This window comes from Eleutherodactylus coqui, chromosome 4 (assembly GCF_035609145.1).
Source record: "Eleutherodactylus coqui strain aEleCoq1 chromosome 4, aEleCoq1.hap1, whole genome shotgun sequence".
NCBI lineage: Eukaryota > Metazoa > Chordata > Amphibia > Anura > Eleutherodactylidae > Eleutherodactylus > Eleutherodactylus coqui.
The window spans coordinates 33,516,925-33,539,878 of record NC_089840.1 but is presented as its reverse complement, the minus strand read 5'-3'; the positions used below and the strand labels follow the sequence as shown (position 1 = coordinate 33,539,878).

The 22,954-nt window shown below is 48.6% G+C and overlaps 1 protein-coding gene across 3 annotated transcripts in view; it reads left to right on the top strand.

Moving 5' to 3' along the window:
• Positions 1–22,954, top strand: part of LOC136625178 (ankyrin repeat and SOCS box protein 9-like) — a 44,352-nt gene that overhangs the window by 2,371 nt on the left and 19,027 nt on the right. For all 3 annotated transcript variants that reach the window (XM_066599192.1, XM_066599190.1, XM_066599191.1), the window contains 2 exons: positions 13,876–13,955; positions 16,393–16,500. In XM_066599192.1, the coding sequence (XP_066455289.1) occupies positions 13,876–13,955; positions 16,393–16,500 (188 nt within the window). The remainder of the gene's footprint in view (positions 1–13,875; positions 13,956–16,392; positions 16,501–22,954) is intronic.

Sequence of the window (22,954 nt, the reverse complement as noted above, 5' to 3'; positions counted from 1 at the left end):
TGAAAAATCATTTTGCATCCTCAAAAAATTCTGGAAAATCATGCTGTGTCTTATTTTCAGGGTATGTCTTATTTTCAGGGAAACAGGGTAGTAACACTGCAAAAATCATCTAATCCGTCGCAGTTTTTTTAGTTTTTTGCATAAAATTATTTGTGTTTTTTATTTGCAATACCCCCATAGGATAAGGCAAGAGCTACAGGGTGCAAATTCTATATACCAGTGCTCTCATGCTCCCCCACTAATCAGCTTAGCTATTGGGGTCCAGAGGTAGTAGTCACACCTGAGCCCTGATGCCGCAGTTACATAATCTGACTCTAAGGGCTCCTTCAGGCGGACGGATTTATGTAAAACACAAAGAATAAATCCCATTGATTTTAATGGGTGCAATTGTATTCTCTTTTTTTGGAAGCACATTTCTATCTCACGAGTAGAGATGAGCGAATATACTCGTTTCGAGTTATTACTCGATCGAGCACCGCGATTTTTGAGTACTTCCGTACTCGGGTGAAAAGAATCGGGGGGGGGGGGGGGGAAGGCGTGGCGAAGCGGGGGGTAGCAGCGGGGAACAGGGGGGAGCCCTCTCTCTCTCCCTCCCCCCCCCACTCCCCGCTGCAACCCCCCACTCACCCATGGCGCCCCCCGAATCTTTTCGCCCGAGTACGGAAGTACTCGAAAATCGCGTCGCTTGGGCGAAAAAGGGGCGTGGCCGAGTACGCTCGCTCATCTCGACTCACGAGCAAAAAAAAATAGGACCTGATCTATTTTCCTCTGTATTTGCGCACCAAATGTCCCCATAGAAGTCTATGAGAGGTGCGCAAATGCACACACCATAGACAAAAGGATGTGCAAACCTGCCGCGAAGATCACCCAGCGGGACCTCATGAGGCTTTATAGCCATTTAAATCAGAGCAGCGGCCGTATCCCCGCTCAGGTCAACATATCATTTCTGCGCAAATACGTACAGTAAAGCACGCAGGTACGTGCAAAAAGTACAGTACTACGCACTGATATGTGTGCAAATCTAACTCCTCAACCTTGTTGCGCTGAAGTGTGCGCAATTGAACATATGGTCGTCTGAAGAAGCCCCAAAAGACAGTTATTGTATATTAGATAAGTTGCACGTTCGTTAAAAAAAAGAAATAAAAAATTATTCATGTTTCATCTGCAAAAAACGGACGTTTTTTCATACGTGTGCAGTTCTGCGTGCCATTCATATGCAGCCCGCGTGTCGGGACTTTTTACTTCCTTGTGTCATTCGTTTTAACCCTTCCCAATCCAATTTGTATCCTGGTTTTCCTAGGGGGCTTACTCTTTTTCGGCCGTCATACAGCGGCGCTATATGCTGGCTAAAGCCAGTACTGCACGAGGTGACACGTTGGATAGGCTCCAACAGCAGAGAGGCTGGCAATATACAGTAAGAGAACCCCGATGGACGTCTTCCAACATCGGAGCTGTACAGCCTTAAATCATAATGTCTTCAGAGGTCAGATTGGAAAGGGTTAATATCTGCAAAAAAAAAAAACTGAAACAGACCCTATTCTTTTTTTTTTTCCCCTGCATATCTCAAGAAAATAGGACAGGACACGGATCGCACACTGACAGCATACGGACGGCACACAGATGGCATCTGACTGCTAGCCTTTTCTATCCCCATTTACTTTAAAGGGGTGGTCTCGCGAAACCAAGTGGGGGTATACACTTCTATATGGCCATATTAATGCACTTTGTAATGTACATTGTGCATTAAATATGAGCCATACAGAAGTTATTCCACTTACCTGCTCCGTTGCTAGCGTCCTCGTCTCCATGGTTCCGTCTAAATTCGCTGGCAGCTTGCTTTTTTAGACGCGCTTGCGCAGTCCGGTCTTCTCTATTCAGCACGAGCCGCTTCAGTGTGCTCCCCGCTACAGCTCTTCTGCGCATGCGCAGACGAGCTGTCACTGCTCGGGAGCGCGCTGCAGCGGCCATTCTGCACCTTCCTCTGTTAGAGGAAGGTGCAGAAACTGGAGCTGCCCAGCGGAGAAGCCCAGCCCAGCCCAGCAGCCCCGAGAAGCGTCCCAGGTAAGTGATGGGTCGGGGGGGAACTAGCGCTGCGCCGGGGGGGGGGGGGGGGGGGGGGGGGGGGCTGTCGCTGCGATGGGGGAACTAGCGCTAGGCCGGGGGGGCTGTCGCTAGGCCGGGGGGGGCTGCCGCTGCGATGGGGGGGCTGCCGCTAGGCCGGGGGGGGCTGCCGCTAGGCCGGGGGGGGCTGCCGCTAGGCCGGGGGGGCTGCCGCTAGGCCGGGGGGGGCTGCCGCTAGGCCGGGGGGGGCTGCCGCTAGGCCGGGGGAACTAGCGCTGGGCTCCGGAACCTAGCGCTGGGCTCCGGGGCCTTCACCTGGGCTGAGGGTCTAGCGCTGGGGAGCCGGGGGCTAGCGCCGGTTACCTGCTGTCTGGTCGGCGGCTGCGGGGCGTCTGGTCGGCGGCTGCGATGCGTCCGGTTGCCATGGAGACACAGCTGGCGGCGTCTCGGGAGCGCGCACGTCGGGCTGCAGCGAGCGACGGGGAAAGAGCCGGCGGCCATCTTGAGAAAACTTTATAAGTTGCTGAAACGCTGGAACGGTAAGTACAAACCAGCTAGAAATGTCATTTACAGGGGGGCTTAGTAATGTGTACTTAATGGGGGGGACTGGGCAAAAAAAAAATTTAACTGCTTCCTCGAGACATCTCCTTTAATGTGTGAGCGTCATCTATAAAACGGATCAGAGTAAGGGTGGATTCAGACGACCGTATATCGGCTCGGTTTTCACGCTGAGCCGATATACGATGTCCTCATCTGCAGGGGGGGGGGGATGGAAGAGCCAGGAGCAGGAACTGAGCTCCCGCCCCCTCTCTGCCTCCTCTCCGCCCCTCTGCACTATTTGCAATGAAAGGAGGCGGGATGGGGGCGGGGCTAAATCCCCCCCCCCCCTGCAGAGGGAGACGACGTATATCGGCTGGGCGTGAAAACCGAGCCGATATACGTTCGTCTGAATCCAGCCTCATGCATACAATTACCAATTCCTTTTTTTTCCCGCAGTCCGTGTCTGCATGAAGACACTCTGTGGCCACATATGGGCCCGGATGAAGTCCGTTTTTTAATCGGACTCCACGCTGATGAATAAAACGCTAGTGTGCTGGGGACCTAATAGGAATTTTGCCCCTTCACCAGTGGAATCACAGAGGAGTAAATGTTGGCCGTTTTGCTCGTCTTCGCTTTTTATTTCTTTTCTTCATTTTTCACTGTTTGAAAAATCAAACCAAATAGAATACAAGATGTTAGACTGTTGGCCCCCAAAGTGAGGGCGGCTTCGCACGGATGTATTTGCGTGCGCAATACGCAGGGAATAGAATCTATTGATATTAATGGGTTGATTCTCATTTTCCTTTTCTTGTACACGAAGGGCCTATTCACACGGCGTATTTGACATCAGTATGTTGTAAGCCTATACCAGGAGCGGGCCCCAAATACGGAAGAAACGTCAACCTCTCCATCATACTTTCTCTCCGCTCCTGGTTTTGGCTCACAAAAAACTGATGAAACATACTGTCATGTGAATAAGCCTTAAAAAAGAGAACCTGCTCTCTTTTGCGCACCAAAGGGCCCCATAGAAGTCTATGGGGCGGGGGGAGGTGCAGATGCGCACGCGATATGCACAAAATACTGCGGGGAAAAAAACACTTCGGGACCTCGCTAGGCTAAATAGCCTTTTAAATCACGGTGGGGGGGGGGGGGGGGGGCGTATGCATATGAACAGGCGCTGGGTGTGCAAATAAGTGCAGTACTATACACTGGTACGTGAAACTCTACCTTGTTCACTGTGCAAATACATTGCACTGAGGCGTGCACAATTGCGCATATGCTCAGGTGAAGCCCCCCTAACTTCCCACTAAAGTTGTGTATTTGTCATGTTTGAAAGAATTACTGAACTTAGTTTTGCCCAGGGGGGCCGATCACCGAGCGCCAGGACAAGTCTGAACTGGTTACTCTGCGATAAGCTTAAAGTAATGCAAATTCTTCAACACAAAAAACTTCTCTACTTCTCCGTTTATAATCATGACAATTAGCTTATTTTCTATCGTTGTACATGGAGAAGGCATTGTCAATAGAGATGAGCGAGCATACTCGCTAAGGGCAATTACTCAATCGAGCATTGCCCCTAGCGAGTACCTGCCCGTTCGGAAGAAAAGATTCGGCTGCCGGCGGCGGGTGGGGAGCGGCAAGGGAGAGCAGGAAGGAACGGAGGGAGCTCTCTCTCTCCCTCTCTCTCCCCCCTGCTCACTGCCGCAACTCACCTGTCACCCGCGCCGGCAGCCGAACCTTTTCTTCCGAGCGGGGAGATACTCGCTAACGACAATGCTCGATCGAGTAATTGCCCTTAGCGAGTATGCTCGCTCATCTCTAGTTGTCTATAACGTCTCAAAGTTATTTGTTCTTCATCACATAAGTAATAGCCCCATGGTCACCTGATGGGTTCCAAAGTCACCTCCAAATGGAGTTGTCTTCTGCTGGACCTTTGGGGTCTATTATTGTATAAGAGCCTAGAAGTTCCTTTGTTGTGCCAGGCTGACCACCGATCCCTCGGTTAGTAGCACCCACTACCCTGTGTAACCATCAATGGCGCACTTACCTTACCAACAACCAGTCATCCTCCTCCAAACCCCTGAAACACCATTTCTGGTGAGGTTGGTGGTGTCCTATACATCTTAGCACCCTTTCTTCTGTAGTCTTGGGGTACACCCACCCCAAGCGTCTGAAGACCCATAGGTATACATACATGAACGGCATATTAATTCAAATGGATTTTGTCATGGTTATGCATATAGACTGTGAATTTTCTGACCAAATTAGGACTTAAAATGGTTTTCTGGGACTTAACTATTGATGACCGATCCTAAAAGTACTGTCGGTCATCAATAGTTGATCGTCAAGGGTCTGAGGCTCAGGAAGCAGACAGCTCTGTCCACATTATTGCAGCCCAATATGGTAATGCATTGAATTTATTAGGAGCTGGGCCTGGAATAGCAAAATGGTCCATTGCAACGTGGACAAAGATGTCTGCTTCTGGCTCTCTCCACACTGACATTGGTCAGGCAAACGGCTGAGCATCGAGATCCTAAGCACTCGGCACCCTCTGATCAACTATTGATGTCGTATCCTGATGACAGGTCAGCTATAGTTAAAGGGGTTGTTCCAAAATCAATTTTTATCACTTATCCATAGGACAAGTGGTAAATGTCTGATTGGTCAAAGTTTCACCATTGAGACCTCCACTGATCCCAAGAACGGAGGTCCCATATCCCCCTCTCTTCCTTACTATTGTCTCATCCGCAGTGATGCAGAGATTGAATGGAGCGGAGGTTGAGCATGCTCAGTGCCCTGTAGAGGGGGAACTCGCTGGGGTTGTGCAGAAATAATGGTGAACTTGTGGTTGATGTGGTTTATATGATAATGATGATTATATGGGAATTTCATGCAAATGCAGGTTTTGCTGCCACCTGTTAGCCAGCAGTTATAGTGCCTGTATAGTGTTTTATGCTGTGATATTGTGATTAGTGGTGGAGAGCATGTGTCAGGTACGGAAGGGGTCTGAGTTGAGCAGTCTATTAGTGATTATAAGATCGCAGGTTCAAATCCCCAAAGAGACAAAGAGAAAACAGTCAACAAATAACCACCTTAAAACCAATTAAAAACCCATTTTGCACACTTTAAAGGGAGGAGAATCAGATTAGATATTAGAAAAACTTTTTAATGTTAAATAATTTTTATTGATAGTCAACATATTTTATGTAAGGACTGTGGATGTGGAACCACTGTGACAACCTACCGGGTAGGTGAAGATCCGATCCAGCTCGGCTGACAGCCAACCCCTGCGTGGGAGGTAAGATACCAGATGAACAGCCCCGTATTTAGATGGAAACTAGAGAAGGTATCTTGCCCTGAACTGATAACCAGGAGAGTGTGACCCCTGCCTATAAGCGGAGCATTCGTCCTGATAAGGACTACCTCACAGTCTTCCTCTAGGAGCTGACTTACCCTGGTTGCCAGAACACCTATAGGACAAAGATAGAACAACACCGGAGAGTAAAGAAACAAAGGAGGAAGAAGCTGACAAGGATAAACAGGGAAGCTGACAGCGGAAACAACAGACTACAGAGTACACAAACGAAGAACACAAGCAGACAGCAAGGTAGCAAGATAACTGCCGAAGCAATAGCTGGACATGAAGTGAAGGGAACAAACTCTCAATAACACTGCAGCAAGGTCTGAAAGGCCCAGGGCAGCTATATATATCAGCTGAACAGGAGGCCTGAAGCTATTAACCCCATGGGTGCTGGAAGAGAGTGAATATAAGCTCAGGGAACAGAGAGAATGGGACGACACTAGAGATGAGCGAGTATACTCGCTAAGGCTAACTACTCGAGCGAGTAGTGCCTTAGTCGAGTATCTCCCCGCTCGTCTCTAAAGATTCGGCTGCCGGCAGGGGGTGGGGAGTGGCGGGGGGAGAGCAGGGAGGAGTGGAGGGGAGATCTCTCTTTCCCTCTCTCCCCCCCGCTCACCGCCGCAACTCACCTGTCACCCGCGGCGGCAGCCGAATCTTTAGAGACGAGCCGGGAGATACTCGAATAAGGCACTACTCGCTCGAGTAGTTAGCCTTAGCGAGTATGCTCGCTCATCTCTAGACGACACCCATGTTTGCCAGACACAGAAACACAAGATTGTGTCTGAACAGTGCACCTAACATTTTGCTAAAATGTCAGAGAAATTCTCTTTCCAAAGCATATTAATAAAATACAATTCCAATTCAGTAAGAATTTGGTGTTATCATGGTTCGTATCCCAATAACACTGACATTCTTGGTTTCAATAAAAACTGGGAAAAAAAACAGGTGGGGGGGAGTGGAGGGAGGTGAAAGGGATGAGCAAAGGAATAGGCAGTAGGATCCATTCTTCATTTCGGCAGACTTTATCGCCATTGTTATTATATGCATACTTCAAGTACTCCAACCGAGATTGGTTGATCAATATATTCTGCATAGGCATTTCACAGTGTATACCTCGGGACAGAGGCTGAAATCCAACCAGGGCTTAGAAAAAACTTTTTGACAGTGAGGATGATCCATGAGTGGAACAGGTTGCCACAGGAGGTGATGGGTTCTCCTTCAATTGCAAGGGTCGATCTCCATCAATTGCAAGGGTGTGACAGGAGACACTACCAGAGCGAGGGCAAACTGGTCCGAGAGTCTGCCCTAACTGTTCTAGCCTCATCCCCGGTGGAGGAGGATTTCGCTCCAGCATTACCAGCAGCTTGATGCGTCAGGGGTACTAACATCCTACTCCCTGCAGGGCCCCTATTGCCTGTTTTTCTGGAGGGTCCACCTTGGGGAACCCTCCACGTTGAAAGTTGCTTCCTTTATGGGGGTGGGGGGCCCTCAACAGCCGCTCCATTCATCTTCAATGGGCCTGTCAGAGATAGCTAAGTGCTTGAACTTGGCTATGTCCGTCAGCCCAAATGAAATGGATGAGTGGCAGGTGTGCGTGCTCAGCTATCGCTCCATTCAATCTCCACATCACTGCAGAGGGCGCAGAAAGTCTGCAGTGAGGTGAAGGAGAGGGGGATGCAGGACCCTCATTCTGAAGATCATTGGGGATCTCATTAGTGAGAATACCACCTATTTAACATTTATCACCTGTCCTGGTAATAAAAGTTGATTTTGGGATAACCCATTTAAGTCCCCCCAAACCCCATTGATTTGGTACCAGTTCACATGGAGCAAAAGTAATTATCTTGAAAAAGAAGAAATGTATTTATACACATTTTTAAAATGGGAACCAATGCAATTTTCTATAGCATCCCACTATAACTACTAATTGTGCAAGTACTTCCAAAAGCAGATATACAAAGATGTCAAAAAATGCATCACTGATGTATATGGTGCAGTGTTACTGACATGTTCTATGACATGTGCAGAAAGGGGAGGAGGTGAGCTGTGACCATCACATACTGTCAATGGTAGATCCTGTGTTGTCACTTTTCATTGTCATCCTGCTCTTTGACCCTGTCTATAGTGTAAGCAGCACCATCTGTAAAATGTTCTCTAGTTAGAGCAGAGATACCACAAGAAGGAACCTTACTGGATTACACAATTCACCTCTTCTGCAACTTTGGCTTGAGTCTTGGCACTCTGATTGCAGCAGAACTGTGATGTAAGGTGATTTTCGGGAAGTTCATTCTCTGTATAAATACAGCAAGAGGATCAAAGCAGGAAAACTCAGTAGGACAACAGTTTGCCAGCAGCAGGAGAAAAACTTGTTGTCTTCTATCCGAACAGTTGTTCAAGGTCACAGAGAATCAGAGACAGAAATGAAGGTCAGACAGGTTGAAGTTAGTAAACACTAAAAGAAGAGTCAGGCCTATAGCATCCAAGTCTGAATCCAAGTAGTCAGCATGTAGTTACCAAACAAGTGGGGCTAAATTCGGAGCAGGAACCACTATAACTGGTGCAGCGACCGAGAGCCAGACCGTGAGTGGAGGAGACAGCAGGGTACAAGATGGCGGTGGTTCACGGTGGCACTACTGTCTCCTCTCCGGAGCGCCAAAGTATAGCCCAGCTTAGCTGCTTGCAGGGGGATGAGATTTAACAGTCCTTACTACCGAGCATTAGTTCTAATAATAAGTCTCCTGGCATGTGAGACCGGACAGAGGTTGAGCCCCGGCAGGAGCGTCAGCGCCGCTGACCTCCGCACACACCACCTCCTCCACCGACTACATCCTACGCGCTCTATCTTCACTTAACTCCTCCCCAACTCCTCGAAAATCAATCACATCACCCACAGCAGGTTAGGGGAGCAAACAAACAGACTTCATCAAGGTTGATGACACCAACACATACACCAAACACAGACTAACTTTCACAAAAGACAAACAGACCCCAAGTGCTGGAGGGACCCTAACTCTGGGTCACTACACTGGCACTAGACAATAACGAGTTTAAATAATGCAGGCTGCTTCCTGATTGGACAATAGTTGTGTATGGGTTGCACAGGATAAGGGTCGGCCACACTTACTAGTGCATAAAGTTCAGAGCGGAAGCAGAAGAAGGTGCAGGAATGTAATGAGTACATTCTTGAAGTGAGCTTGCACCGTCTGTAACAGGGGTGCTGAATTAGCTTTTGTAGGGTTTGCTTACCTGTTAAGGTATATCCAGCCAGGGATACCTTGCACAGGTTCGGACAAAGACTCCAGAGGAGTCTGCAGGATTTGGCATCCCCAGGAGGAAAAGCTGGGATGGCAGTGACTCATTCCCAGGCCTCGCCAACTCCTTGCTTTGTCATCCCACCGGGAGTGGACCACATTGCTGTCTGAACCAGTAACCTTTATTCATACAGCTCACACGCAGCTTGGGAATCTCCCACTGTCAGTCCACAGTCTCTGCTCTATACCATCCGCCACTCCCAACTGGCATCTAGGAGGCACAGAACATTGAAGAAACAGTTACCAGACTTAGCATATAAACAGTTGTGTACAATAAGACAGACAGGACCTGAGGCCCGCTGCTACATACTCGGGGGTGCACCCATTCTTCTGCTGCCTGAAGCGAAAAGCGATATCACCCTCTCCCCAAAAAAACAAAAAACGTTACTATTCAAGATAAGCGCGCTCATTTAAAGCTGGTGCTCATCTCTAGTTACTATACATATACATACACACAGACAGACTTAGGGTGGACACTCAGTAGCGATATTTTCTCTCTTGCGCTGCGAGAGCACGAGAAAACTCTCGCCTCGCAGCGCAAGAAAGACACCGGTATAGAACCGGCATATAGCTAATGGTTTCAATGGGGCGAGCGGCAGCAGCGCTAGCCCTATTGAAAACATAGGGAGAATGCCGCGGACTTCTGCCACAGCTGTGACAGCTGTGGCAGAAGTCTGTGGCATTCTATCCTATTGCTTTCAATGGGATCGGCACTGCGGCCGATCCCATTGAAAGCACTGCTTTGGCAAGCCCCGCAGTAAGATTATCGGGGAAGGGCTTAAAATATAAGCCCTTCCCCGATAATCTGCAAAAAATTACTCACCTCTCTGGCGCTCAGACGCGTCCTCCTGGCGGCTCCCCTGCACTGCTATTAAGCTCTTTCAGCAGTCGGGGATTTAAAAATCCCCGCCTCCTGAAAGGGCTGTGCAGATTGGCTGAGGGCTCAGCCAATAGCAGCTACTGCTTAGCTATTGGCTGAGCGCTCAGCCAATGACACATTGCCCTTAGATATTCATTTATGAATCGAAACGTCACATTTTGGGAGGAATAAAGACCGTGTTGCATTTGCACCGCAACTGCTGCCTACATCAACTTCTTTCACATGATTACTTCTGGTAGTTTAACCTGGATCTAGACCACAGTGAGCGCTGCAGATGACCTGTTCAGCTTATTTTGGATGCATTTGGTGCTGCTGACACCCTTGTTGTTCTTGTATGTGGCTGTTTGCAATAGGAAGGGGCAGAAGTTTAGCTCCGCCCCTGCCCCTCCCATTGCTGGCTGTGGACAGGGGGTGGGAGCTTAGCTCCGTCCCCTCCCATTGCAAACAGCTGGAGAGGGGGGAGAGAGGCAGAGAGCCGGTGAAGGGGAGCACCTCTCGGTCACTTACAACCAAAGACTAAACAATGCGGAACGATTCTCATTTGAACGAGCCAACAATGTATCTGTATGTCTAAACAGGCTGCACGAGAGCCAACAAGCCGGCGGTGACGTCACTCACCCGTACCATAGAGCTCCTGGTACTTCATCTGACGGCTCTGGAGCAATCTGTACCCTCCACCCAGGGGCGTAACTAAAGGCTCAGGGGCCCTGATGCAAAACGTGAGCTGCCCCCCTCTATCTGTATCTGTACCCGTACCCATACCTAAACCATGCTGCACAGAGACATAACCTGAAGCTCCTGGGCCCCAATGCAAAACCTGTAACAGGACCCCCAACTATAATGCTTTATTCATAGTCCTGGGCTCCCTATATGGAGAAGAGAGGCCTTATGGGCCCCTAAGGCTCCTGGGCCCGGGTGCAACCGCATCCCCTGCACCCTCTATAGTTACGCCCCTGCCTCCACCAGCTTCTTGTACGCAATGGCGTAAGGGCAGAGGGTGGAGCTCTTTTAACGGAACCGAAAAGCACCGACTGGACCTGCGAGTCTACATCTGACTGTTTAACAAATCTTGTAACAATGACGGGGAATATAAGCCAAGGTCAGAGTCTTCCCCAGAAGGAAGAGATAACCGGGTGCAGACAGACTGCTTTGGGGGTTGGCTGGGTGGGAGGCGAATAATATGGGTTGGGAAGGGGACGACTTCACAATCCGTTAGACATGCGGATTTTCTGCACGGAGGGATATTCTGTTACCTGTGAAGGCCCCCTGAGGGCTTCTTCATACGGGGGGATTTATGCAGCATATAATGTGATGTGTGATCACCAACTCCTATCTTGGCATTTTCGCACCACAAGGGCCCATTTGAATTAATGGCCTTGCATAAATACACACGACATATACAGAAAACCCGCATCTTTGCTGCACATATATGTACAAAATCAATGGGATTTTGCGGGTATTTTTTTGTGTGCACCAAAATGCGGTGCATTTGCGCATGCATATACACGCTGGAGTAGGCATAATATGCCAGCGTAAACGCATTGCAGTCACACAAACGCGTGGTGTATTTGCACGGCTGAACGGTTGGGTTCACACGGGTGTATGAGCAATTGTGCGCGACTCACAGCAACGCATTTGGGCTATGAACGAGGCTTTTTTGTGTGAGCGTCGGCATATTTTAATGCACTTCTTTCGGCACGCAGGGCATGATTTTTTGCGCACGGGACACGAGAGCGCCCCGATTTAAATCACTCTTTAGCCTATGAGGTTTCATAAACATTGAAAAGGTAGTGAAAGTGTTAATGGCCACATTCTTGAAAAACTAAGGCAAGGAAAGAGTTAAGAAGACAGAACACTAGCAGAGAGGGTTAATGGGCACATGCCCTCCTCCGCAGCTACATCCCTATATAGAAGCCGGGAACTACAACTCCCAGCATGTCCGAGGTGTTATTAGATATCAGAAGAAATTGCAAGGAGGAAATATAAGAGAACTACAAGTCCCAGCATGTCCAGTCTGTTAATATGAGACATTAGAAGACGTTACAGGGAGGAGATATAAAAGAATGTAACTACAACTCCCAGCATGCCTAGGCTGTTATTACTAGTTATCAGAGGACATTACAGGGAGAGAATAAAAGAGAACTACAACTCCCAGCATGCCCAGGCTGTTATATGATATCAGAGGGCATTGCATGGATGAAGTAAAAGAGAAAAGAACTACAACTCCCAGCAAATCTTATTATGTGATATCATAGGCTATTGCAGGGAAGTATAGGAGATTAGAACTACAACGCCCAGCATGTCTAGGCTGCTATTATGTGATATCAAAAGACATGAGGGTGAGGGGGGGGGTGTATAATATGAGAGAACTACAACTCCCAGCATTTTTATGGGCGTCTCCCTACAGAAAACATTGTGGGACAGATTTATGAAATTGCCTGAAAGAAAAACAGCCTCTGTTGCCCTTAGCAACCAATCACAGCGCAGCTTTCATTTTCCAAGAGCAGAATATGAAATGAGAGCTGCGCTGTGATTGGTTGCTAAGGGCAACAAGACTGTTTTTCTTTTAGGCTCCGACACGGGGGAGCGGTGAGTAGCAGCAGTCAGCAGGAGGGAGCGGGGGGGAGAGAGGGAGAGAGAGATCTCCCCTCTGTTCCTCCCCGCTCTCTCCCGCAGCTCCCTGCCCGCCACCGGCACCCGAACCTTTTGTCTCGAGCGGGCAGGTACTCGCTCAGCTCTATTGAGGTGTCCCACAGATGCTCAGTTGGGTTCACATCTTGAGAATAAGGGGACAGGGAAGTACTTGGCTTTCTTGGTCGTCTCTTCCAACCATTGTTGGACATTTGTAGTCATGTGACGTGTTGCATTATCTTGCTGGAAGATCCCATCTGCCCCCGGGAAGACAAGCAGTATGTATGTGTGCCAAGGATGGATTCATAACCAGATCGGTTCAGAGCGCCTTAAACATGGATGAGCGGCCCAGACCATAACACTACCGCCACCAACTTGTGTTCTTCCAGCGATGGCCGCAGGGGATTTGTTCTCTGATGTTTTTTTCGCCTGACACATCAACATCCATCCGTTCGGCGGAAATTGTAATTCCACCCACTTGCCAATCAGCTGGGGTCCAATTCCAATACTGCAGTCCAAATTGAAGCCTTTTCTTCTGATGCGCCTTTGTTAGCGTAGATGCAGTGTCCATCCATCTGCTTCGGGGCCGCATATGCAGTAGGATGGCTGAACTGTTGCGGTAGACACACGTCCGGTAGCCCCCTGGTTCATTTTCATGGTCAGCTGCTCCACTGTGTCGGTTGGTCCTCGCGCAGCTTCATAGCCGACGGTCACCAATGGCACATGGTGGTCCACAGTTTCCATATCAGCTATTTCCAATGATGCCACTTACGATTGTCCGTTCACGATACACTTTCGCCATAGCAACGCGTTCTTTGAGAAATACCGCCACCCTTGGCCTAAATGCCAATAATTATCGCTTTTTGCAACTCTTATAAATCGCCCTTTCCCCTGACAACAACGAGCGATATGTGAGTAGCCTATCGCACACCTTATACCCACCAAGTCAGCCCACGGCACAACATATCCTTCATGGGCTACACTCTGCCCACGTCAAATATGGAAGGTGGGCATAATAATGTGACTCGTACTGTTGGATGTATTGAGGGATGTTGTGTGATGTGTTACAACGTTTCTTTCTTTCTCTGCAGACTTTGTGTCTGATTGGTCTCTATTACATGAAGCCTCAACACATGGACGACAAGTGACTCTCCACAAATTAATTACCCAGGTAATAAAGCCGTTATGTACCCAGCTGGGACCCCCACAAATCACAAAAGTCCTCTACAGGGTTTACCAGACGCAGCAGCTCCAGTAGGTGGTGTTTGGTACGGGCAGGCTGCTTTCACATCTGGTTCTGGTTACTTGCTTCGTTCGGGGAGCAGGAAATGGGAACCTCCCTGGCCAAACGGATCCATCTTGTGATGGAACCGAACAACGGCGAACAAGCCCTATGGACTATAATGGGGTCCATTCAGTTTCCACTCAGCTGCCCTGCATTTTACTGAAAGACAAAGTACTGCATGCAGCGCTATTTCTTACGGTATTTTGTGGCGGATCTGCGATGGAACCTCCAGCGCAGATGTGAAGTCGGCCATACTCAGTTGCAGCTATGCTCCATGCCAACAAAGTGTGATTCCGCACTGGCCCAGGGTTTAGATTCTGACGTAATGATGCTGTGTAAAAGTCTATAAGCCTGGGTTCCCACACAGCGGAATCCCGGCGGAAATCTCGCGGTTTGGCCGCAGAGAAAAAACGCGAGATTTCCGCCAGGAGAAGCGCTGCTTCAAAACCTGCGGGTTTTAAAGCGGCCCGGCCGCTCGCTCTTCCGCTGCAGCCAGCGCTCCCATAGAGGAGAGCGCGGCCGCAACGGAGGAAGAAAAAGAATGAGCATGCTGCGGCCGGCTAATCCGCGCCGCAGTGGCGGCTTCTGCCAGCTTCGCTGTGGCGGATTTGCGGTCCCGTGTGGACGAGATTTCTGAGAAATATCGTTCACATGGCTGGCTAATCCCGGGATTAGCGCCCGCAGGCGGATTTGCCGCGGCAAAATTCCGGACGGAATTTCCGCGGCAAATCCGCCCCGTGTGAACCCAGCCTAATTCTGCATCGTGTCCCTGTATGGCCTTATTCACATGACCGTATGCGCTTTTGCGATCGCCATTCACATGGGTCGCTGCTGTGTATTGGCAGGAAAATACGCAGAAGCGCAAAAAACATTGATCGTTGTAAAATCCTCAGAATGACTGATAATGCTTAAATCCGGCCAGCTGTGTTCTTTTCTCAACAGGGTAACTCCCTTCCTCTCCACAGAAGCTTCCCGCGTATCTCGGCAAAAGATAGGGCAAGACCTATCTTTTGACGTGGCGTATAAAATTGGCGACCAAAAACGGTTACGTAAGTGCTATTTTACATGCCCAAAAATTGTTCATCTGATGAATACTTTGGAATCCGATGCTTTGAAGGGTCGCAATTTTTGTGCAATTTTTTTTTTGTGTGTGGCTAAATACTGGCGTGAATAAGACCTGTCATTCAACGGATCGAGCCCTTGTGGGACGAACTGGAGCGACGGGTACGACACTGCCACCCACGCCCATCCTTACAACAATCTCTTCTCACAACCTGCCACGAGGAATGGCTATTCCTGCCCAGACTTAGGCTGCCTGCCCACGGGCGTTGCGAAATCGCCACCGTGGGATTCGCCGCCCGGGAGCAGGAGCCTGCAGGCGGATCTCAGCTGTCAGGCTATCTGACAGATAGGCTGACCGCAGAGAATCACGGAAATTCGCAGAACGCTTCGAATTGCTGGCCGCGAGCGGAAAAGCACTATGATTCTCCGCTCGTGGACAGGGGGCCTGCGCTTTCCATAGCAATGCTAGGAAAAGCATTCATTGCGTTCCCCGCGGTCGGATTATCGTTGCGGAAACGCAATTACAATTTGCCCGTAGACAGGAAGCCTTACAGAGAACTTGTGGAAAGTACGCCTTGACGCGGCCGCTGCAATAAAAGAGGAAGGAGGGCCCACATGTTACTAAACAGAAGAATAAAGCACTTGTTCAGAAAAACAAGCAGTGTCTAAATACTTTTGTCCATATAGTGTATAAGTACGTGCATATACTGTGTATATAACCACTTCTTGTATCCTGGCCATCTAAGGTATTCACAACAGCATCAGAGGTTCAGTTTGGAGCTTCCATCACTGATTTCCATAAAAATCCTGGATGAAATAGCATGCTGCTCTATTTCATCCGGAAAAATGGTGGTCAGCCGGATGAAAATTGAACGGACCCCATTATATTCAATAAGGTTCATTCTGCGCCGTTTGGTTCCATCATAAGACAGATTCGTTCAGCCAGTGGATTCCGTTTTCCTGCTCTCATAATGAAGCAGGAAAATGGAACCCACAACACAAGTGTGAAAGAAGTCTAATTTATTTGAATTGCACCCCAGATTTTCGTACTACAGTAACAAATCATCCCCGATGTGTCTTTACATTAATGCTCACCTACATAGACCTCCTGATCCACACCGCCATAGTGACCACGATCACTTATTGTACCATGTCAATATTCTAACCAACATGTTTAATACTATTAGATGGAGCAGTGTCAGAATAGCTATTGATTGCATCAATACTTCACATTATATTGTGTTTTTTTCCCTCTCCAAAGGGATACAGTGTAAATCTGATCACAGCAGATCACGTGACTCCACTTCATGAAGCTTGCCTAGGGGGTCATCATGGTTGTGCCGCTATCCTATTGAAACATGGAGCTAAGGTAGGTCAGTAGTAATTCTACAAAGTTGGCCCTGTAGTAGCATTAGAGATAGGATAATGATAACTACAGTAAAGCAAGGTTACCAAATGTCCAGAAATTTCTGGACAGTCCATAAAAGTAGGGCACTCTTTTTCCCAGTGTCCGTGAAAAATACTCGGACTTCATAGGAGGCGGCTACTATCAGAGCCTAAGGGCTCTACCTCCAGCTACATCACAGCTAGAGTAGCATTTTGGAACTTATTCTAAAGCCAAGAATTACTGCTCTAGACACGTTCTAGCCGGAGCTAGACCACATTGGAGTGGGTACTGCATATACTGAACTTGCAGCTCTCACTTCAGTCTCTGTGAAGGAGGAGAGTGGAGATATACTGGCAGGCTGCAGAGAGGGGAGAAGAATCTGTGATGTTCCTCCTGTCCTTGTAAAGCTTCAAAAGACCCCAACGAGGGGAGCGTGGCCTGACTACTTGCCAAGATGGCCACTTCTCTCTGAGCTCTGCTTGGCTGCTTCCTCCTACAGCAACTTCCCCTGCATCCACTCTTGGAGGGCGCTGATATGACCCGCTAAAGGACTTCTAAGGTGCAAACTAAGGACCTTGCCAAATGTTTTGCTGTGCTCAGAGCCCAGCGCAACTCTGGGACTAAAACCTCCATTTCCTCCTATTCTAGCGGCTCTCATGGGGGAGAGGGAGCCTCAGACAGATCCTCTCCTAGACCAGAGGAATCCCCGCTGGACTCACTAAAGACTTAGGCACATATAAGTCCTACCATTTCACTCAAAAGGATGAATAACAAAAATGCCTTCCCTATACAGAGTGCCCTTCACCCAGCTAAGATGGCGCCCAGGAAAGTCTCCTGTGGGACATACTGAGTCCCCCTCAGGAACCCCAGAAAAGCAATGTACCAAATTATAAACTTTTAATGATTTACAGGGACAGCTCCCTAATACGAAGGATGCCATATGCATCGTGACGCTATAGTCAGAATACACCTTTTTCATGTCAAGATAACTTTAATGTTTGAAGCCAACTTAACCCAAGCTTACTTCCTTCCAAGCCCTTTCACGGACATTCATCTGTTTACTGATCTATCACCAGCAAGGATGCAAGCAAGAAAAAGATCCACCAAATGAACCCAGGAGTGGTCTTAGAAGACTTCACCCCGTTGAGATAATATCTAACATATGTCCATTTTAAGGAGGCACCTTTCTCGTCAGGCAAACTCTTCTCCCACACTATGCAGGCATTGTTTCCTGCCAGGACATATGTCCCCCAGTTGTTTATCTTTTTTTCGCTTCCTGGGTCCTTTGGAGTCCGGCTTGCCTGGCCTTTCATCCACTTGGGGAGAACTACAGTGTTCTACTACCCTCATCACGTTCTCCATATATTCTATGTCACTTAAAATTCTCTCATTGATACGAAAGGGCTTAATTCCCATTTTAAGAGATCCTAAGTTTGGAAGGATGCTCTAACTAATAAAGCTGATATAATGTATTTACAGGAAACCCACTTTGCATCATCCTCAAGTCCAGAAATTTCTCATAAAAAATTCCCAAAAAGATTCATGCCATGTTCAGATAAAAAAACAGGCAGGAGTCCTGATTGCATTTAGTGAAAATGTTCATTTTGACCTGTGATGTAATAATACTGGCAGATTGCCGCCCATCTTTCTGTGTCAATCTGCCACATATCTGGTCTGGGGAAAGTTGAGTTGACCTAGACATATGGTTAAGTATATTTTTGGCCAAGTAGAGTTCATCAATATTCATTCCCATCCATTTACACCTGCAATAGAGGGGGTCTTTGATGTATTGTGCTCTTCTGGGACCAGCAAGGAAGCCTTTTGCTGGGAAGTTACCATGTTAAAAGAAAATGTCAATTACTATATTCAAGGACCATTTGTCTTTCACCCTGTGTCCAATATACGCGGTGCAGACATTGTGGCACACAGCCTTAATACTGTGTTTATCAGAGGAGAAATGTATAATGATGATTATGTGTCATCTGAAGTTGCCAGCCCAACAGTGGTTATATTTTCAGAACTGTGAGGGTACCGTGGACCCAGTGCATTCACTCCAGTCACTGTGCTACCCACGGAATCGCATCATAGTCTATCATATCATGTTTGGTATCCACGACTAGGTGGATTCATGATATGAAACATGGCGGCCATAGTTCCCCTATTGGAATGCCTCTTGGGAAAATATGGCCAATATATTAAATCTGGATTCCATCCAGATGAATTACGCATATACTCAGCATACCTTTCGATGATATAGAAGGCCAGCAGAGGTGTGGCTCTATGAAGTCTTTAAAACTAAGAGGGTCCCCTCCTCAATTTGTCAGACCCAGGAGTGGCATCTAAGTGCAGTCTGACTCCTCACCCAGGACTATTTGAAACAACATGATGAACTGGTATTTCCTCTTATTTTATCCCATTGTGTTATACCAGGGGCGTAACTATAGAGGATGCAGGGGATGCGGTTGCACCCGGGCCCAGGAGCCTTAGGGGACCCATAAGGCCTCTCTTCTCCATATAGGGAACCCAGTACTATGAATAAAGCATTATAGTTGGGGGCCCTGTTACAGGTTTTGCATTGGGGCCCAGAAGCTTCAAGTTATGTCTCCGTGCAGCATGGTTTAGGTATGGGTACGGGTACAGATACAGATAGAGGGGGGCCCAGTTCACATTTTGCATCAGGGCCCCTGAGCCTTTAGTTATGCCCCTAAGTTATACTGTTTTGTTTGTATTTTTAAGCTCCTTAACTTTCTATGTAAATCTTCTTTTGTGTATTTTTCTCTAAGCACTAATAGCCCTTTTAGACTAAAGCTTAAAATTTTATTAGTCGTCCTTCAATGTTTTAAGGGATCCTTAATTTTAAAGTGTGTTAATTGTGTGTCAGGTGGTGGAAACCGAGGTGGTTGACCTACCTATCGGAAGCGGTTTGTGGTTTCAGCGAGGTGTGTTGGGGTGTTCTAGACCTTGTAGGGTGTGATTCGGGCACCATCTTGCAGGAGTGCAGGATTTAGGGAGCTAGAAATAAGTCTAACCCTGGGTGCCGTACATCACAGGTTGGTGACTGTTGGGCCTGTAAACCACCAAACCACCGTCACCCTTCTAATCCGTGACATGACCTTTCTTAAAAAACTAATATACATTTCTATTGGAAGATTCATTGTCTTGTCCCGATCTATAAACACATACCAATCACTTTAATGAATATTTACTCTCCGAATTCCTCCCAGATTAGATTTTTCTATAAAACTATCAAGAAAATACAAAAGATTCAAAAGGGCAACTTTATTATGTGCAGCAATTTTAAGGTCATCCCAGATAAAATCTTGAACTCTACAGGCCACGCAAATAGAAGTTCTCCCATTCTTGCACCCTGGCTTCATCAAGAAGCGCTATATGACATGTTTTGATGCTTAAATGCTTCCTCTAAGGCAGTGGTCCCCAACCTTTTTGGCACCGGGGACCGGCTTCAAGCAAGAACATTTTACAAGGCCCGGCAGGGTGGGGTGGGACATGGGTGGGGCTTTGGTTATATGGGGCGGGGTTATGAAGGGGGTTGGAGTTTAGTGCATACTTATTCAATTATGACATTTAGAATGTCCTGGCAGTACACACATAGGGCAGTATAATATACCCCCCCCCCTGCCTGGCAGCACACACATAGGGCAGTATATAATCTATTCCCCCCCCCCAGCACACACATAGGGCAGCATATAATTTATCTCCCCCCCAGCACACACATAGGGCAGCATATAATTTATCTCCCCCCAGCACACACATAGGGCAGCATATAATTTATCTCCCCCCCAGCACACACATAGGGCAGCATATAATTTATCTCCCCCCCAGCACACACATAGGGCAGCATATAATTTATCCCCCCCCCCAGCACACACATAGGGCAGCATATAATTTATCTCCCCCCCAGCACACACATAGGGCAGCATATAATTTATCTCCCCCCCCCCAGCACACACGTAGGGCAGCATATAATTTATCTCCCCCCAGCACACACATAGAGCAGCATATAATTTATCTCCCCCCCAGTAATAGACAGCCCCCCCAGTAATTAGCAGCCCCTCCCCCTGTAATAAGTAGCCCCCACCCCCAGTAATAAGCAGCCCCCCCCCTCAGTAATAGGCAGCCCCCCCAGTAATAAGCAGCCACCCCCCCAGTAATAAGCAGCCACCTCCCAGTAATAAGCAGCCCCCCCAGTAATAAGCAGCCCCCCCAGTAATAAGCAGCCCCCCCAGTAGTAAGTAGCCCCCCCAGTAGTAAGTAGCCCCCCAGTACTAAGCAGCCCCCCCCCAGTTGTAAGCAGCTCCCCCCAGTTGTAAGCAGCTCCCCCCAGTTGTAAGCAGCTCCCCCCGGTAGCAAGCAGCCCCCCCCCCGTAGTAAGCAGCCCCCACCCAGTAACAGGCAGCCCCCCAGTAGTAAGCAGTCCCCCCCAATTGTAAGCAGCCCCCCAGTAATAAGCAGCCACCCCCAGTAGTAAGCAGCCCCCCCCAGTTGTAAGCAGCCCACCCCCCCAGTAACAGGCAGCCCCACCCCCAGTAACAGGCAGCCCCCACCCCTCAGTAATAACCAGCCCCCCCCAACCCATATACTTACCTCCTCCCCACTGTCAGCGTCGGTCCCTCTCTGCTTGCCCGGACGTCAGTGTGCAGCCCTGCACGCTTCCTCCCCGAGTCCTCTCCTGTGGAACTAATGAGCAGGGGACTCGGGGAGGAGGTTCCTGGTTGCACACTGAGGTCAGTGTGTGCCGGGACCAGCGCGATTACCAGCGGGGAGCTGCGGCGCCCCCACTGGTAATCGCCTCAGTGGTCAGCGGCATCGGCACGCCGCGGGCCACACAGCACAAGGCAGCAGGACTGATTTGGCACGCGGGCCTTGTGTTTAGAAGAAAAGTTCCGCGGACCGGCGCTGACCTCCTAACGGCCCGGCCGCGGTCCGTGGACCGGTGGTTGGGGACCCCTGCTCTAAGGAACACACTTCTTTTTCTCCACATCATAGATCCTTTTCTCGCATTGACGTAATCTTAACAGATAGATGGACTCTTAACTCTGTCAGGTGCTCTCAAAAAGGTACCACCACATTGTCTGACCACTCTCCTATCGCAGTTACTGTCTCTCTAGATTCTCTCGCGTGGCATGCCAGACCCTGGAGAAATAATATTTTTCTCATGAAAATTTTCCACTATAGAAACATTATTACAAACTCACTAAAGAAATATTTCTCACTTAATGTGATCCCTTAAACGGATATATATTTTCAATTTATAACGCACAACACAAGAGGGAAAAACAATCAAATGTCAACTGTTAGGATCGTGTGGGCAAACTAAGAACGGGGCCCACACAGTCGTGACCAAAGAGACGGGTACGTACACAGGATTCAGGCAAACTGGCCCTGTGCTACAGGGCGGATGACATGGCCCTACCTAAGCGGGGACATCGCCCGAATAAAGGGTGGCCCAGCCATCTTCGGATCTGGGCCCTGGCTACTCCTAGGAACTACGCCACCAGAACAGGACACATACAGATGCAACAATGAAAGGGACAAAACAACAGGACACACACAGCCAGAAAACATAGCATACAGCAGGCAAAATGCAACCACTAGTAACAGGTGATAAGCTATATATAAATACCAGGTATTAGTTGACATTTTGATGAAAACGTGGAAGCTAGCGGGCCACTTCACGGCTCCTGGCTATACCACTAGTGCCTACACTAACCAGGAGTCCAGTGGCACCAGACACAGGTTACACAGCAAGCTGCAACAGGACAGGAACAGAACACAGGTCACACAGCAAGCTGCAACAGGACAGGAACAGAACACAGGTCACACAGCAAGCTGCAACAGGACAGGAACAGAACACAGGTCACACAGCAAACTGCAACAGGACAGGAACAGAACACAGGTCACACAGCAAGCTGCAACAGGACAGGAACAGAACACAGGTCACACAGCAAGCTGCAGCAGGACAGGAATATAACACCGGTCACACAGCAAGCTGTAACAGGACAGGAACAGAACACCGGTCACACAGCAAGCTGTAACAGGACAGGAACAGAACACAGGTCACACAGCAAGTCTAAAGTGTTCTCATACCAGGAGGATAGACCGTCAGCCACCGAACTGACATAGGGAACTGTGTCAGGGATCCACCAACTAACACAGAGAGAGACATAAGACATTTGGAGGCCGCACCTGTCAGGGGAAGGGAAAAGGGGAGCTGCATGTGCTACAGACTAGGACTACAGGTGTCCAGGGAAGCAGAGAGACACAAGAAACCTATATGTAAACACAGATCGGATTGGGAACAAGACAGATACATCCAAACAGTGCAAGACCAGCCTCAACTACTGAGAGATGCTGGTTCTTATGTGCTGCAGACTAAAGGGGATTGGCTGCTGGAGAATACCACACCCAACCAGCT